The 16,946-nt window shown below is 40.3% G+C and overlaps 1 protein-coding gene across 2 annotated transcripts; it reads left to right on the top strand.

The window, feature by feature from the left end:
* Positions 1-1,646: 1,646 nt before the first annotated feature.
* Positions 1,647-16,617, top strand: LOC143724283 (uncharacterized). 2 transcript variants are annotated; one of them, XM_077217258.1, is made up of 3 exons: positions 1,647-1,727; positions 2,456-2,581; positions 15,535-16,617. In XM_077217258.1, the coding sequence occupies exons 1-3, from the start codon at positions 1,670-1,672 to the stop codon at positions 16,524-16,526; spliced, it is 1,176 nt and encodes a 391-aa protein (XP_077073373.1). In that variant the 5' UTR covers positions 1,647-1,669; the 3' UTR covers positions 16,527-16,617. The 2 variants fall into 2 exon arrangements, with proteins under 2 accessions (XP_077073373.1, XP_077073374.1); XM_077217259.1 differs by lacking the exon at positions 1,647-1,727 and adding an exon at positions 2,204-2,337.
* The last annotated feature ends 329 nt before the right edge of the window (positions 16,618-16,946 follow it).

Raw genomic sequence — 16,946 nt, 5'->3', positions numbered from 1 at the left:
TGAGCCACTGTAGTCACTTGGACTATTTTAACGATACCTTTAATAACTTTTTGAGGCTGGCAAGTTTCAATCCCTGAATAAGCCTATGGAGGAGTGATCCAGCTCTCAGATTTAATCAAAAATATCTTAATTCGTGTTGCGAAGATGAACAAAGGTCTTACGGGGTTGGAACAACATAATGGAGAGTAATTAGTGACAGAACTTTAATTTTTGGGTGAACTATCCCTTTAATTAGAAAAGCAGTGAGTGAAGTATGGCAGAAGAAGTGGGACACAGACACTAAAGGGAGACACTATTACAGCATACAGAAATCAATTAAGGTGAAGGGTTTCAAAGGGAAATGTAGAAGAGATTAAGTGTTTTTTTCAAGATTAAGGTTTGGACATACTGGGTTAAAATCAACGCTGTATTTAATGGCAAAATGTGTGTCTGATAAATGTGAGGTTTGTAATGTTCCTGAAAATATTGAGCATGTTATCATGAAGTGTAGTAAATATGATTCTGAGAGGAACATCTTACGTGATAAGATATATGAATTAGGACGGGGATGGAATTTAGAAGGGATTTTAGGGATGAGTGATGAAACAAGAGAGTGCTGCAAAGCTTTCTTTAATTTTCTCAAATCTACAGGATCAGAACATAACATATAGGATTTTGTGGGATATCTCAATCCTGTAATTGTACCGCGAGGATCGAGGAGTGTGGAGGCTTCCAGAGGAGTCATGAGAAACGGGTGTATCCTATGCGGAAGTGTTTTATCGACTAAACGTGACGCACGTATCAATTCTCCTCCCCCTTCACATCGGTCAAAACCACACATCACACATATTTCAACAGGGTATCTTGCTTTATTATTATTTATTATGAATTTCTTCACCAAATTTCAACAACATAAGGGCAGAACCTTTGAGCGCTGCTGATGACGCTGTGAAGCGACACTCGACTGATCAAGTATTCCAATGTATAAAAAAGCTTTCATTCGATTCCTCCGTCCTCCTTTTATTTCCTTGCAGCCTTCCCTCGCGTCCTTTTGTTTTGTATTCTGTTTTATTTTTATTATTAATAAAAGCCCATGAGTTCTGTGCTTGAGTCATCCCTACACCATCAATACATTAATGCATCCTTACTGAATAAAAGTATTTAAAAAAAATAAATTAAAACTTTTGAATGTAGCATCACGATTTCCACATGGAAAACTGTACAGATATAATTTATGGCTGGGCTGTCATACAAGTGACACTGAAGACTGGAGTAATGATGCTGAAAATTCAGCTTTCATCACAGGAATAAATACAATATATTACAATAGAAAACCATTATTTTATAATGTTTACTGTTTTTGCTGCTTTTTGAATGAATAAATGCAGCCTCGTAAGCATAAACATATATTTTTTTCAGATAGTGTATGTGTAGTTCTTACATCGCTATTATCATCAGTCACTTTAGTCATTTGTCTATATGACTGCACTCATGTAGAATAAAATTATTTCTATAAAACTATAGAGTTATTCCTTGTGATTAACTGTTTTAATGTAAAAATGAAACCTTTTGAATCTTAAACGAAACGGGTTTGTCTGATGGGCTCAAATCAACCTGACAGTAGAAGCGCGCGCCTGTGAGCAGATCGTGCACTTCCGGGTGTCACGCGCCAGTGGAGCAACGGCCATTGATGAATGAGCTCAGACTATGCACATATTATAGACTGCGAGAGGAAGGCGAAAGTAACGGTAACTGTGTATGATTTACTGTAGTTTAAACATTCGGCTAATGATCTGGCAGTAGTTAAGACAGCTCTGGTAAAGCCAATGAGCGCTTGTCTTGTCTGATTCTCGTGTTTTCTCCGCTAAAATATCTGTTTATGGCGCCAGTATAGAGTCATAACGTTATACAGAACGTGTCAAATACTGAACCGTTCTGGCTGTTATCGGATTGGTTATTTGCAGCATAAATAAAGTCGTCCATGAACACGAGAGAGCGCAGTACAAACAACACTGAGTTCAGAAATAAGATTGCAGGCGATTCGATCATTTAAAATTAATTTACTTATTGTATTTGTTCTGTAAATTTAATCTTTGTTATTATTAATTCCAAGGACACATTGGAAATCAAGAGAGAAACATGAATAGATGATTTTTTATAGGATATTTTTGTATTAACTTAGATGAATCATAAAAACGTGCCATTACAAAACTAACAATACTGAATATGTAACTTCATGTTATAATAGAAACACGGAAAGTCTTAATACAGTGACATCCGTGATTTGAACAGCTTTCTAAATGTTTTCACTGAAACACGATCAGAGAAAAAGTTCAGTGTTATTTCACACAATCAGCTGTGAGTTTATGTATATATCCTTTCACATCACACAACTTTTAATATTCATGAGTGACATGGTATTCATCGTATGATAAATTCAGCGCTAAATACTAATAATGACTTTCTGCTCCAACAGTTTCCAGGTGTAAAAGAAGAACGAGTGACACAATTGTAAAGATGGAGTTTATTAAAGAGGAGAGTGAAGACACGAGTGATGCAGAAACATGCAGAGAGAAAGATGAAGAAACTGAGGAACAGAGAGGTCGGTGATCATTCTTCACTCTTCATTAATGACTGTTAGATGAAAATCACAGGAGCATTTTTCTTGCAATTATTAACAATCACATTTATTTCACTCTCTATGTTTAGTGAGTGTTTGTGTTTAAAAACCCTCAAATACAATGTTTTTTAGCATCTCGTGTCCTCTTTCAGAATTACCTCTTTGCATCTTGTTGCGTTCTGATGCTTAAACAAACGGCATATCTTTATTTAAAGCAGATGGTCATCATAAAATGAGCCCAGGAATAATGTATAGTGTCACTCACACATTAGATTTTTTATGTTTGACATCATTGTACATAAAGCACACAAGTGTTAATTTTTGTGCCAATTTGGAAACCTTAATAAAGAGATTGTTAAAAAAGTAAATAAAATATTATATATATATATATATATATATATATATATATATTTTTTTTTTTTTTTTTTTAATATCAACATATTAACAAAAACTGTAATATTAGGGTTGTGACTATACACTTAGCTCATGAGATGAGGCAATAGTTAACACTGTGTTCAAACACCTTATAAAAGTCAATTTGCATATGTCCCCTTTAACCCCCTGGGGTCGGCTCAAAAGAGACCAGAGCTGGACTGGCCATCGGGCATACCGGGCACTTTTCCCGGCATTTTACTAGAATTGTAATGAGACGTGTTTGTAAACCATGTTTTCCGCCAAAATAAAAGATCATGTGTTTATATCTCTTTCAAGCATGGAAATTAGTACAAAACTAATTATAAAAGTTCCTTTTATTTTTCAGTGCATTTGTTTTACAATATATGGCTATTACTGTCATGGAATTAATATTATAACTATTATTGTGTAGTAGTGTAATGCAGACAGACATTACAGCTAAAAGAGTTTTGAGTTTTTCTTTGTTCAATTTGCACACTGATTATGGGTTGGAGCTCTTAATTTTTAACTCTCAAAGTGCACCAGATTGATGAATTTAACATTAAAAGCACAATTTTTTCTTACAGGGGGCTTCCCCGAACCCCCCTAAAGGGACAGAGGTCCACCCACCACAGATTTACCAAAAATCCTGTCAAACACTGGTATTGCTATGCCAATGCAGCTTATAGCTTCTTTTAGGATTCATCATTGTGGAGTAGTTCGATTGTATTTACAATTAGTAATTATTTCATCTATTAACTCTTACTCATTCCTACTCACTCATTAGGCTACATGGCATTAGTGGTTTTAATAGGAGTTAGTATACATATTCAGGGGCGTGAAAAGATCAGTTGTGTTTATGATGTAGTGGGCCAGTCTGGGCCAAAATGCCCGGGCCGATTTTAAGTCCCAGTCCAGCCCTGAAAGAGACTCAAATAACTCAGTCGATTTTTGTCATACAGGCAAGTGTCATACATCATTCAAAACTGTTAAATGTCTTCTTTTATTTGTTTACACTAATAATAATAACCAAATGTTGTGTTTTTCGTAAATTAAAGAAAATAAACATGATGCGCGTTTATCGTCTCTCTCAGTGTGAAGTTCATTATGAACAGAAAATGATCTGTAACTCAGCGAATACTTGCAACCCACACATCAGAGTTATGTCTTTACAAAGCTTGAAGTCTCCATTTTTAAACGATGTAAATCATATCAAAAACAAATATACTCTGTTTAAGTAATCCGTATGAAAGCAACGACATGTACAGTTTCTCCAGCCTGAGCTCATCAGTTCTAATTTGACCACACCCACACACTCACGAGCTGTTCACATGCAAATGATCCACGTGAAGGAACGCAGAGCTGTTAACGCCCTCATCACCTCTAAACAAAGAATCAGCAACTTCAGTACTCCTCTGCTTTTCATGAGTTTGGAAGACTGTTTGTGCTGTGCTGTTTACCTTGGATTTACCTCAGAACAATTAGAAGAACTCGATTTCATTATGAGAACTATTTTTAAAGGTAAGACACATAATAGTAAGCGTGTTATTGTTGCATAAACTTTACATTGTAGCTACTAGTTAAACTGGTGCCAGACTAAAATGTTATGAAATGAGATTGGAGTAAAAACAGGAAGCCTAATGCTAAATGTATATACATGTACGACACAAGAATGTTTTTATGTTCGATAATTAAACCCAGCATGATCTAAAAGTAGGCTAGTATGAGTGTTTATTCTAATATGGTGAATATTATAATGTTTAGACCTGTGTTTACTGTTAAATATTGTTTTTGTGGATATCTGCTCAAACGTAGATATGTATAATGTAAAAATAATGTTTCATAGTTTGGAGCGGCTCGATCGCTTCAGTAAATGTTCTCTGCAAGTACTGGAGTTTGAGTCAGTCACGTTTTGCGTTTGAAAAGCAAAAACACAGCAAATATTAGCCTTCATGTTCTTACTCCAATCTCATTTCATAACGAATGGAATCTTTTGAAGTAACATGATAATGCATATATTTTTCTCTAGTGTAGTGTTACTGAAGTCTGACAATTTTTATTTTGTTTGTTCACAAACCACGCATAAACGTCATTATCTCAAAACTACTAACTTTTACATACATGCTGCTGACATATTACAGTAGCAGAGTTTGTGCTGAATACAGTGTAATAAGACTTCAGCCATGAAAATGTCACAAGTAACAGAAATAAGCACAAATGTCAGAGCATGTCAGAACACCTCCAGGACCCAGAAAACACCTAAGAGCCCTCAGGGTTAATTCATCTAGGGCTGTCACTAATGATTGATTTGTTAATGAGTAATTGGTTGATTATTTTGACAATTAATCATGTAATCTTAACTTGGATAATATTTTGCGGTAATAAAAATGGACAAAGGTGAACAATAACTTAAAAATGACTTAAAATACATATAAAATACATAACAACGAGGCAATAATAATTGGTTCAAATAAAGTGTAAAAAGCAAGTAATCATATGGATTTATAGAACAACACTGTTAAAATACATAATATATGTGATGGATCTGCCATGTGCCTTAGCAAATCACAAATTGAGCGTCAAGGTCAGTTCTGGCAGGCCAAGTAGTCAAGATGCTGCTAACGCTATTGGCCAACAACACGGTCTCATCAGGGATCTGCTCAGCTGAGCTGCATCAGCGCATCAGCTGTTCATCTCCCCTCGCTGCTAATGATTACCCTCAAATCAGGGCGCCCTATTTAAGCAGATTCAGTTTGCTCCTAACTGCTTGCTGCTCACTCTCTGCAAATTGAAACAGGACTCGATGTATTCACTCTCCATTCATCTCTGAAAGTCTTCACGAAGCTAAGCTAAGTTCCTTTTTAATGCTCATTGTTAAAAGCTATTAGGATATGGGCACCATGCTGTTGCTAATGCTATCCGTATGCTTGGCTTATCTAGGCGTTTTCATTAAAATGCTCTTGCTAGGCTTATGCGATCATATTGGCAATGTGCGTTACTTATCTGTTGTCATTGGCAACTGCTCGCGTTGCACATGCAGTGCTTTTAGCACTATGCAGTACAGATCAAGCAGCTTGCAGTGATAGATAGTTAGTAATAACAATTCATGGTGCAACTGAATTATTTCTGCTGTGGCACATATCCAGTATTCAAAAAGGACATAATTGGGCTTGAGCCTCTCAAACTGACAGAGGACAAAATTCAACACCACCTTTCCCAGGGTACAGTAAGTAATAACTCTCTCTAGACAAAAGGTACACTGAATTTATAAGAGGTGGCCAGCACCATGAAAACAAAGAAGGGGAAACATAACCATACAAATTTTCACAACAATAACATCACAAACCCTGGAATAAAGACAATACATTTAACTAAATTTAGAGCCATGGATACATTTTAGTTAATGCAAAAGAATTATATTAAACAAACATCACATTGATTAAGACATCACATTTTCCTATGTCCCCTCTAATACATCAAAGTTGGTACAGTTTCATTTCCTTTAGATTTCCCATAAAACAGATCAACTTCCTGTTTGAATCTCTTTGTCACTAGGCTGGTCCATACCACAACACATCAGGTACTAAACATTTCAAGTCATCTTAATTACAAAATGAACTAACAATTTGAGCTATGTTTTTATAAATCACATTTTAGCCAAAGAGGAATTTTTGCTGGTTTTAATGTTTAAAACTTAATCCAAATAACTAAGCCTGTGCACTGACAAATAAAGATCTTAAACCAAACCATAGTAATGTCCTTTTATTTATAGATCAAATGCAAATATGAATAGATAAAACTTGTGTGGCTTAAATACTGGCCATCACTATAATATACATAATATAAACAATCATCTTATGTCCATTATGTATTATAACAAATGTCTGCAGAGGGCGCCAACGGTCTGATGATTGTTGCTTTCGGCCAAACAACATTTAATCTCCACTTAATCTTTAACATTTTGCATCTTCTGTACAATAGAAATTCTTTATTCTTTAATATTTGGCGTCTTGTGTACGATAGAAATGCAACAGCCGCTGTAATTTCCTGAACATAAACAGGTGGATATCAAAACATGCAAACTCAAGGTAAGGGGTTAAACTTTTATTTTGAAATCAGGATGTTGGTGTAGGTTAATAAATGATTTACGTTACAAATCTGGTGAAATGGCACACGTTACGTTCCCAGATTAACGTAAGCCCCACAAAACTCACAGGATATGTAGAGAATGAATGATTGCTATGGCATTAGGAGTTGCTAGGGTGTCCTGTGTGGTTGCTAGGGGGTTGATGAGGTGTTTTGTGTAGTTAACAGGCTGATAACAGAGTTGGAAAAAATTAAAAACTGGGAAAAAATGAGAAATAATTAAATTGTCACGCTTCACTTTGAAACCCACAGTGCATACATTTATTTAATTGAATCACAGTCTTTGTGAATGCTCTAATAATGGGGTTCATGGATTCTCGTCTGTGAAATGCGCCACTTTTGGTATTTTGCTGGTTAATCGACACGGGTAAACTGCAATCAAGGACTTTTAAAATAGAGCACTCAAATTTAATTGAGGAATTGTGACAGCCCTAAACGAATCAGCTTATAATTAATGTCACTTCAGTTCTACTTTCTAAATATGAATTATCATATGCAGTTAAAGACACAAGCACAGTAAAAGGTTTAGCCACAAACTCAACTCCGTCATTCTGATATCACGAGACAGCTTTTCACCTCAATGAGAATAGGCCTGTCGTGATAATTAAATAACCGCACTGTCAAACCTCTGCATCTGATCCAGAAGCTTCAGCAAGTGTCATTATCGAGCCGAAGAGACGTCACTCCTCGTGACTCCTCTCCTCATAAACTTGCACTGGTTCCCAACAGCCGCTCGCATCAGATTCAATGCACTGATGTTTGCCTACAGAACAACCACTGGTTCTGGTCCCCTATACCTAAACTCATGCAGAGTCAGACAACCACGATTATTGAACTCTTTTTTTTAAATGCCACAAGGGTGAGTCATAGACCAAAAGAAACAGACAAACACCAATTAAGTTTTCTTGCAAGTCATCTGAAGCCATTCCATAGCTTAATGTAAGGGAGAAAATAATTTTCACATTGTTAAATTAAAGTTCACGGAAACATTCCCTCTCCTTCTGCGGTCAATCATTCTCCGTTCAGCATTCAAAACAGTGCGACGCATTCAGTTATGACAGTTAGCATGGTAAAACTCTCCAAGATGATTCAATAATTCCATATTATACTTGATCTGTAGATAAAGGGCTGTGGATTTTCTTACCCTGTCTGTTAGATAAGTGGTTCCCAACCTTTTTTTGTCTGAGACCCCCTTTTTCCCAATAAAATATTTTAGGGCCCCCCTTCACATTTAATGATATTATCGCTCTTGTAAGCTTGCAGCAAGGATGACAAAATATGTTGTTTTAAAACAAACGGTATGTTTACTATAACCAGATATGTTTATGCACAAATAATAGCCTATAATATTGAAAATACAATAACAAAAATATCAGTAGGCCCTTTGTAATTTAAAAACGTAAGCCTAGGAGAAGCCTATATATTGGCCCTATTTGAAATGCAAAACCAAAAATATTCCCACTGGTGTGTAGGTAAGAAAAGAAAGAATATAGGCTATTACTGTTATGTCTTGTCATGTTGTGTCTGGTTCCTGTTCTTGTTACTCTGTCCCCCTCTGCTGGTCATCATAGGTTACTTTCTCTTTCTCTGCTCTCCCAGCTGTTCCTTATCTCCTCTAACTACCTCGTTCACTCTCTTCCCACCTGTTCCCTTTCTCCTCTGATTAGGTCTCTATTTCCCTCTCTGTTCTTGCTGCTTTCTTTGTCAGATTCTCATTTGAGTTTCTCATGCTAGAAGCAAACTACTGTCTCGTTCGTTTCTACATTGCCCAGTCCTGTCCTGTCCTGTCTTGTTGGCATCTGCCTGGCAAGTGCAATCTGTTCTCAGCTAATCATCTTATTATTTACTCTGTCTAGTTCATCTGATGCTACGAGAGATCTGGTAGTCACAGTCTATCTTCGACCCGCGTCCTCTCTGAGAGACCTGCAGCCTGTCGCCGCTACTCGGCTATTCTCTACTGCTGTCTAAAGCTTTTGAAGTTACCTGAAAGACTTTTGTGTTCCTGTTATCGCCCTCTCTGCGGGTTGTTTGTTTTCTCCATTATCATTCAAGAAGAAGATCTGTGTACTACCCTGTGTTGTCATTAAAAGATTCTGTTTCTGTTAAGACGCTTTTGAGTCCTCACTTACCCTCATAACAGAAGAATCTGACCAAGATGGACCCAGCGACTCCGGATCATTTCCAGTTAGCCGTCGAGATCCAGGGAGCGATGATTGGCAGACACGAGGAAGAATTGTCTGCTGCTCGACATGCCGTTGAGACCCTGGCCGCCCAAGACTCCGATCTCACAAGACAGATTAATCATCTCCGCCTCGATCCACCGGTCGCTTCCAGGGCTTCCGAATCTCCTGAACCCCGAATCAATAACCCACCGTGTTACGCGGGTGAGCCCACAGAATGCCGCCCGTTTCTCACTCAATGTGATGTTGTCTTTTCTCTCCAGCCCAACACTTACTCCAAGAACAGAGCTCGTATCGCCTACGTGATATCTCTCCTTACTGGACGGGCTCGAGAGTGGGGAACGGCAATCTGGGAGGCGGAGGCTGAGTGCACTAACCAGTATCAGGACTTTAAGGAGGAAATGGTTCGGGTATTTGATCGTTCTGTTTTCGGTGAAGAAGCTTCCCGGGTCTTGTCTTCCCTAACTCAAGGTAATCGATCCATAACAGATTACTCCATAGAATTTCGCACTCTTGCTGCCTCCTGTGACTGGAACGAGCCGGCTTTACTCGCCCGGTTTCTGGAGGGTCTCCGCGTGGATGTTAAAGATGAAGTTCTCTCCCGGGAGGTTCCTTCCAGGGTTGATTCCTTGATTGAACTCGCTATTCGCATCGAGCGACGGTTCGACCTTCGCCGTCGAGTTCGAGGAAAGGAGTTCGCTTTCTCCGCTGCTCCCCTCTCCGCATCACTACCATCTCCCTCCGCCAGTTCGAGTTCTGAGCCCATGCAGCTGGGAGGCGTCCGCATCTCGGCTAAGGAGAAGGAACGGAGAATCACCAACCGCCTCTGTCTCTATTGTGGTTCTGCTGCACATTTTGTTAACTCATGTCCAGTAAAAGCCAGAGCTCATCAGTAAGAGGAGGGCTACTGGTGAGCGCGACTACTCTGGTCTCTCCTTCAAGATCCTGCACTACCTTTTCGGTCCATCTCTGCTGGACCGGCTCGTCTGCCACCTGCAATGCGTTGATAGACTCTGGGGCGGAGGGCTGTTTTATGGACGAGACCTGGGCTCGGGAACATGACATTCCTCTCCAGGAGTTAGAGGATTCTACGGCCTTATTCGCATTGGACGGTAGTTCTCTCCCCAAGATTCAGCGAGAGACGCTACCTTTAAACCTCACTGTCTCTGGTAATCATGGCGAGACCATTTCTTTTTCAATTTTTCAGTCACCTTTCTCACCTGTTGTTTTGGGCCATCCCTGGCTAGTTTGTCATAATCCCTCTATTAATTGGTCTAGGAATACTATCCTCTCTTGGAATGTCTCTTGTCATGTGGAATGTTTAATGTCTGCTGTACCTCCTGTTTCTTCTATCTCTTCTTCACAGGAGGAGCCTGGTGATTTGACGGGGGTGCCGGAGGAATATCACGATCTGCGCACGGTGTTCAGTCGGTCCCGGGCCCACTTCTCTCCCTCCACACCGTTCGTATGATTGTTGTATAGATCTTCTTCCGGGAACCACTCCGCCCCGGGGAAGACTATACTCGCTCTCGGCTCCTGAACGCAAGGCTCTCGAGGACTATTTATCTGTAGCTCTCGATGCCGGTGCAATAGTTCCCTCCTCCTCTCCCGCCGGAGCGGGGTTTTTTTTTGTTCAGAAGAAGGACGGTGGCCTGTGCCCCTGCATTGATTATCGGGGGCTGAATGACATAACAGTTAAGAATCGTTATCCGCTCCCTCTTATGTCGTCAGCCTTCGAGATCCTGCAGGGAGCCAGGTTTTTTACTAAGCTGGACCTTCGTAACGCTTACCATCTCGTGCGCATTAGGGAAGGGGACGAGTGGAAGACGGCGTTTAACACTCCGTTAGGGCACTTTGAATACCGGGTTTTTCCTTTCGGTCTCGTAAACGCTCCAGCTGTCTTTCAGGCGTTGATTAATGATGTCCTGAGAGACATGCTGAACATCTTTGTTTTCGTTTACCTTGACGATATATTGATTTTTTTCACCGTCACTCCAGATTCATGTTCAGCACGTTCGACGCGTTCTCCAGCGCCTTTTAGAGAATTGTCTTTATGTGAAGGCTGAGAAGTGCACTTTCCATGCCTCCTCCGTCACCTTTCTTGGTTCCGTTATTTCCGCTGAAGGCGTTAGGATGGACCCCGCTAAGGTCCAAGCTGTCATTGATTGGCCCGTTCCTAAGTCACGCGTCGAGCTTCAGCGCTTTCTCGGCTTCGCGAATTTCTATCGTCGATTCATCCGTAATTTCAGTCAGGTGGCTGCTCCCCCACAGCTCTTACTTCTGTCAAGACGCGCTTTACGTGGTCTGCTTCCGCCCAGGGGGCTTTTGATCTCCTCAAGAGTTGTTTTACATCCGCACCGATCCTTGTTACACCTGACATCTCTAGACAGTTCGTTGTTGAGGTTGACGCGTCAGAGGTGGGCGTGGGTGCCATTCTTTCTCAGCGATCGCTCTCAGACAACAAGGTCCATCCTTGCGCTTATTTTTCCCACCGCTTGTCGCCGTCAGAACGTAACTACGATGTGGGTAACCGCGAATTGCTCGCCATCCGCTTAGCCCTAGGTGAGTGGCGACAGTGGTTAGAGGGGGCAACCGTTCCTTTCGTCGTTTGGACTGACCATAGGAACCTTGAGTACATTCGTTCTGCCAAGCGACTTAATGCACGTCAGGCTCGTTGGGCTCTGTTTTTCGCTCGTTTCGAATTTGTAATTTCTTATCGTCCGGGCTCTAAGAACACCAAGCCTAATGCTTTATCTCGTCTCTTCAATTCTTCAGAAGTCTCCACTGACCCCGAGGGGATTCTCCCTAAGGGGCGTGTCGTCGGGTTGACTGTCTGGGGAATTGAGCGGCAGGTAAAACGAGCGCTCACTCACACTCCGTCGCCGCGCGCTTGTCCTAAGAATCTTCTTTTCGTTCCCGTTCCTACTCGTCAGGCCGTTCTTCAGTGGGCTCCATCTGCCAAGTTAGCTGGCCATCCCGCCAGGTTCCCTCCTCGGAAGCGCCAGGGGGCGCTCGTTGAGTGGGGGGTACTGTTATGTCTTGTCATGTTGTGTCTGGTTCCTGTTCTTGTTACTCTGTCCCCCTCTGCTGGTCATCATAGGTTACTTTCTCTTTCTCTGCTCTCCCAGCTGTTCCTTATCTCCTCTAACTACCTCGTTCACTCTCTTCCCACCTGTTCCCTTTCTCCTCTGATTAGGTCTCTATTTCCCTCTCTGTTCTTGCTGCTTTCTTTGTCAGATTCTCATTTGAGTTTCTCATGCTAGAAGCAAACTACTGTCTCGTTCGTTTCTACATTGTCCAGTCCTGTCCTGTCCTGTTGGCATCCGCCTGGCAAGTGCAATCTGTTCTCAGCTAATCATCTTATTATTTACTCTGTCTAGTTCATCTGATGCTAAGAGAGATCTGGTAGTCACAGTCTATCTTCGACCCCCGTCCTCTCTGAGAGACCTGCAGCCTGTCGCCGCTACTCGGCTATTCTCTACTGCTGTCTAAAGCTTTTGAAGTTACCTGAAAGACTTTTGTGTTCCTGTTATCGCCCTCTCTGCGGGTTGTTTGTTTTCTCCATTATCATTCAAGAAGAAGATCTGTGTACTACCCTGTGTTGTCATTAAAAGATTCTGTTTCTGTTAGGACGCTTTTGGGTCCTCACTTACCCGCATAACAATTACTAAATGACTGCTGTCTGGGGCCTTAATACTTGCAAGTTATTTGTGAGGCTTTATCAATGGGAGGCTTTACGTTTTAGGCGCTTTAGCGAGCAATAGTAAACTTGCGTTTATTAACAGAATAATGCGTCTTTCGGAAGAAGCCGGAAAGACTACTTCTCTCTGTGTACGTCTATGACGAGTCACGCAGGTACTGGGCTACTCCGCAGCGGCAGCGATCCAAACCAGTGTAAAATAGTCCCAATGTAAACACTTATTATAGGTGTACCATAGTGGTTCAGGATAAGACAAAAACACGGATTGATGGATTCATGATGAACTCGCTCATTATATAAATTTTGAACAGGAAAAATTTAAGGACTTTTATTTAATGCTCATTGCTCCAAACTTTTCAAAATATGATGCGACCCCCCCATAGAGCTCACTGAGGCCCCCTTGTGGGTCGCGACCCCCCTGTTGGGAACCGATGTGTTAGATCACACAACACAAGTACTATGAATTGATATCACACACAATTACTGGAATTTAAAACTGTCCAGAAACAAATGCAATACATAATACGTAATATATTTAAAATATTGCGCAATAATAATAATAAAAATATATATATATATATATTTACTGTATATACATACACACACACACACACATATATATGTATATATATATATATATATATAGTTATTTACAGAAATAAATACATTTTAATATTTAAAGGGTGTTAACTGTAATAAAAAAAAATTATGAAAAAGCCCTAAAACAGACAATTAATCAGCATAATTGCAATTATTTTTCAGACAATTAATCGTCAGCCAAATTTCGTAATCGTGACAGCCCTAGATGACAAATATTGTCATGTTTTAATAGCGCAAGATCTCGTCACACCTCTATAGCTCTTAAGCTTGTTGTATGTGTAGGACAACTTGGACGTTCATACCAAACCGAAAAACCTATACCAAAAATTTTCGATACGGATGTGTGTAACATTACACCTCTACTGCCAATATACGGTACACCTGTAAATATTAGGGATGCTCCGATAAGGAGTATTGCAGCTGATACCGACTACTGATTTCTTGTCATAATGATTGTCCAATACCAATCCAGATCATTCAAGCTTTTTTAACCCGTCACTGTTAACCCCTTAACAATTAACCCTGAAGGCATTTTTAATGATTTCACGTCTAAGTGGCATACTTTAAAGTAATGGCTTAAAACTTGGGGTGTAACGATACTCTCGTTTTCTTGATGCATCAATTACAAATCCTGACGATGCATATGCATCAATCTTGAAGCATGTATTTTTAATTGTGAATCGTTTATTTCGGTCAATAATCAATTTAAAATGCTAATAATCTAATTAATCATGATTCGATCGCGATTCAGTGCTTTAAAATATATAAACATTAAATGACGTCATGCGCGAATTAATGGAGACGTTGTGCGCTTCATTCGCGCCCTGACAGCTCTCCTTCCCAGATACTCGCTGCACTCTTTACCGTCTTTCACTGGATTGCCCTAGAGCAAAAAGGGATTTTCTTACTATTCCCTGAGGAAAAGATAGTTTAGGTTTAGTTGGGAAAGTGCACGATATTTTTAGGTAGTCTCTTCATGGAAGCATATTTAATGTAGGCTACCAGGAAAACTTTAATAAGGTTGTGTATCCATTAACACTATCCTACACAATAGTTAGCAACTAACAATACTTTGAAAGGTCTTTTTAAATCTTGGCTTATGTAAATTTCTACAAGTGCCAATTTATAGGCTATTAAAATAAAGTTAATAATAATAGCATCATTAAAAACTAACATTAACAATGGACAAAATGTTTTTGTTGTTTTTGTGTCCCCACTCTCTGACCCAAGCGACAAAAAAAAAGGTATCGTTAAGTACATGGACTCATTTGATTGAAGTGAAGTTTGATCATGTTTGGAGGCTCTTATGTTACAACACTGCTGAGAAAAACTGGCGTTCCAGCTGTAAAACAGTGCCCATGATCGAGTTTACAGTGGTTGAACTTTTAAATGATGTTGGAAAACACCACGCCGTGACGTGATCCCGGAAGTCTTATAGCTTTAGCTAAGCAGCATGTCAATGTCAATCTATGAGGATTTTTTCAAGATCTTATCATCATGTTATGTTGTGTGTGGCTCGTTTGAATTGAGACAACCTGCTCTAAATAAAGATGTGTAAATTAACCTGGAGCAAAAACCTCATCTGTATACAGTTTACATGTGCATTAGCGGCGACTTTTTACGGTTTTAAGTCATTAAAAATTGCAATCAGTTCATGAGATCGGCGAAATTTAGTGACTATCAATCAAGTCATAGAATTTGATTATCGGCTTAAACGATCTGCTGATGATTTTTCGGAGCATCCCTAGTAAACTGATTGAACTGATTGTATTGGTGCAGTACAATAATAATATGACTATTGTAATTTTCACTGGATCAGTTTATGTGTTCATCTGGAGCCCTGATGTTTGACCTCTTGCTTTCTGCCATGAAACTGTGAGTCGCTTGTGTTTTTTATTTGTCTGAACTGATTTTAGAGCTGATGGAAGTGAAGATGGAGTGTGAAGAACTTAATGAAGTGGATCATCAGTATCAGAGACCTCAGAAGATCATAACAGGAGAAAAATCATTGAGTCGCTCACAGACCGAAAGCGATTTCTACCAGAAAAGAACAGGAGCCAATAAACCACCATTCATCTGCCCTCAGTGTGGGAAGTGTTTCACACTCAAAGTGAACCTTAAAAGCCACATCAAAATCCACACCGGAGAGCGTGATTTCAGATGCCTGCAGTGCGGCAGTAGCTTCTTCAAAAACGCAGATCTGAAGAGGCACCTGCAAACGCACAGCGGAGAGAAGCCATTCAGCTGCCCTCACTGCGGGAAGAGCTTCACACGCAAAGAGAGCCTGGAGAATCACATCCGAATCCACACCGGAGAGAAGCCTTTCACCTGCCGGCTGTGTGCCAAGAGCTTCATACGCAAGGGACACTTCAAGAACCACATGCGCGTTCACTCCGGAGAGAAGCCGTTCACGTGCCACGAGTGTGGGAAGAGCTTCACGCAGGCCACCATCCTCAAAAACCACCAGCACTCGCACTCAGGAGAGAGACCGTTCGGCTGCGGCCAGTGCGGGAAGAGTTTCATTTCAGCCAAGCACCTGAAGATACACCAGAAAATTCACCAGAAGCTTTTCTTGTGCTCTTTCTGTGGAAAGATGTTCTCGCAGCTGGGCTACCTGAAAGAGCACCAGAAAATACACTCCGGCGAGAAAGCTTACATGTGCTCGGTGTGTGGTAATAGCTTCTCTAGAGCCAAATACCTGAAAGAGCATCGGAAGGTCCATACGGGAGAGAAACCCTACAAGTGTTCATATTGTGCCAAGAGCTTCAGTCAGTCAGGGAACCTGAAAATACACGAGAGAGTTCATACCGGAGAGAAGCCACACTGCTGCCCGCCGTGTGGAAGGAGTTTTGCCACATCCAGCGCTCTGCTGTCTCATCGAAAGAAATGTCGCCAAAAGTTATCGTAGTGAGCAGAAATCAGTAGTGGGAAATTCTATGAACTCAAGTTCATTTGCTTCTACATCTTTGTGGACAGATACATTAAACATGTTAACTGTGTGTAGTGGCATTTGTTTCCATCCAAAATTGGATTGAATCACCATGATCCAGATACACACTTTTTCAGATTACCAAATATATTCTACATAGGAACATGGTGATGAAAAAAATATAAGATGGTTTTGCATTCTCTTTTAGAAAAGAACAACTCATTTTTAAGATTTGATCCAATCCGATAGCCTAAATCTGGTCAGATTACTTTTGAACAGCTGGCCCCTGGTGACTTTGGTTTAGCTGAGACTGTGATTGGATAACTGCACTAACCAGCAGACCAATGCCACTGTAGCATCTCAAATGTTTGATGGTTCTGAAACGTCTGAGTCAAAGTC

Source organism: Siphateles boraxobius, unplaced genomic scaffold (genome assembly GCF_051911475.1).
Source record: "Siphateles boraxobius isolate OS27281-9 unplaced genomic scaffold, OSU_SipBor_1 72, whole genome shotgun sequence".
Taxonomy (NCBI): Eukaryota; Metazoa; Chordata; class Actinopteri; order Cypriniformes; family Leuciscidae; genus Siphateles; species Siphateles boraxobius.
Note: the sequence above shows the minus strand (reverse complement) of the source record. Positions and strands in the feature narration are given on the sequence as shown.

Coding starts and splice junctions, on each gene's coding strand:
- LOC143724283 (XM_077217258.1), top strand. CDS start 1,670: ATGAATGAGCTCAGACTATGCACATATTATAGACTGCGAGAGGAAGGC. Junction 1,728..2,455: donor AGAGGAAGGCGAAAGTAACG/GTAACTGTGTAT, acceptor CTGCTCCAACAG/TTTCCAGGTGTAAAAGAAGA. Junction 2,582..15,534: donor AGAAACTGAGGAACAGAGAG/GTCGGTGATCAT, acceptor AACTGATTTTAG/AGCTGATGGAAGTGAAGATG.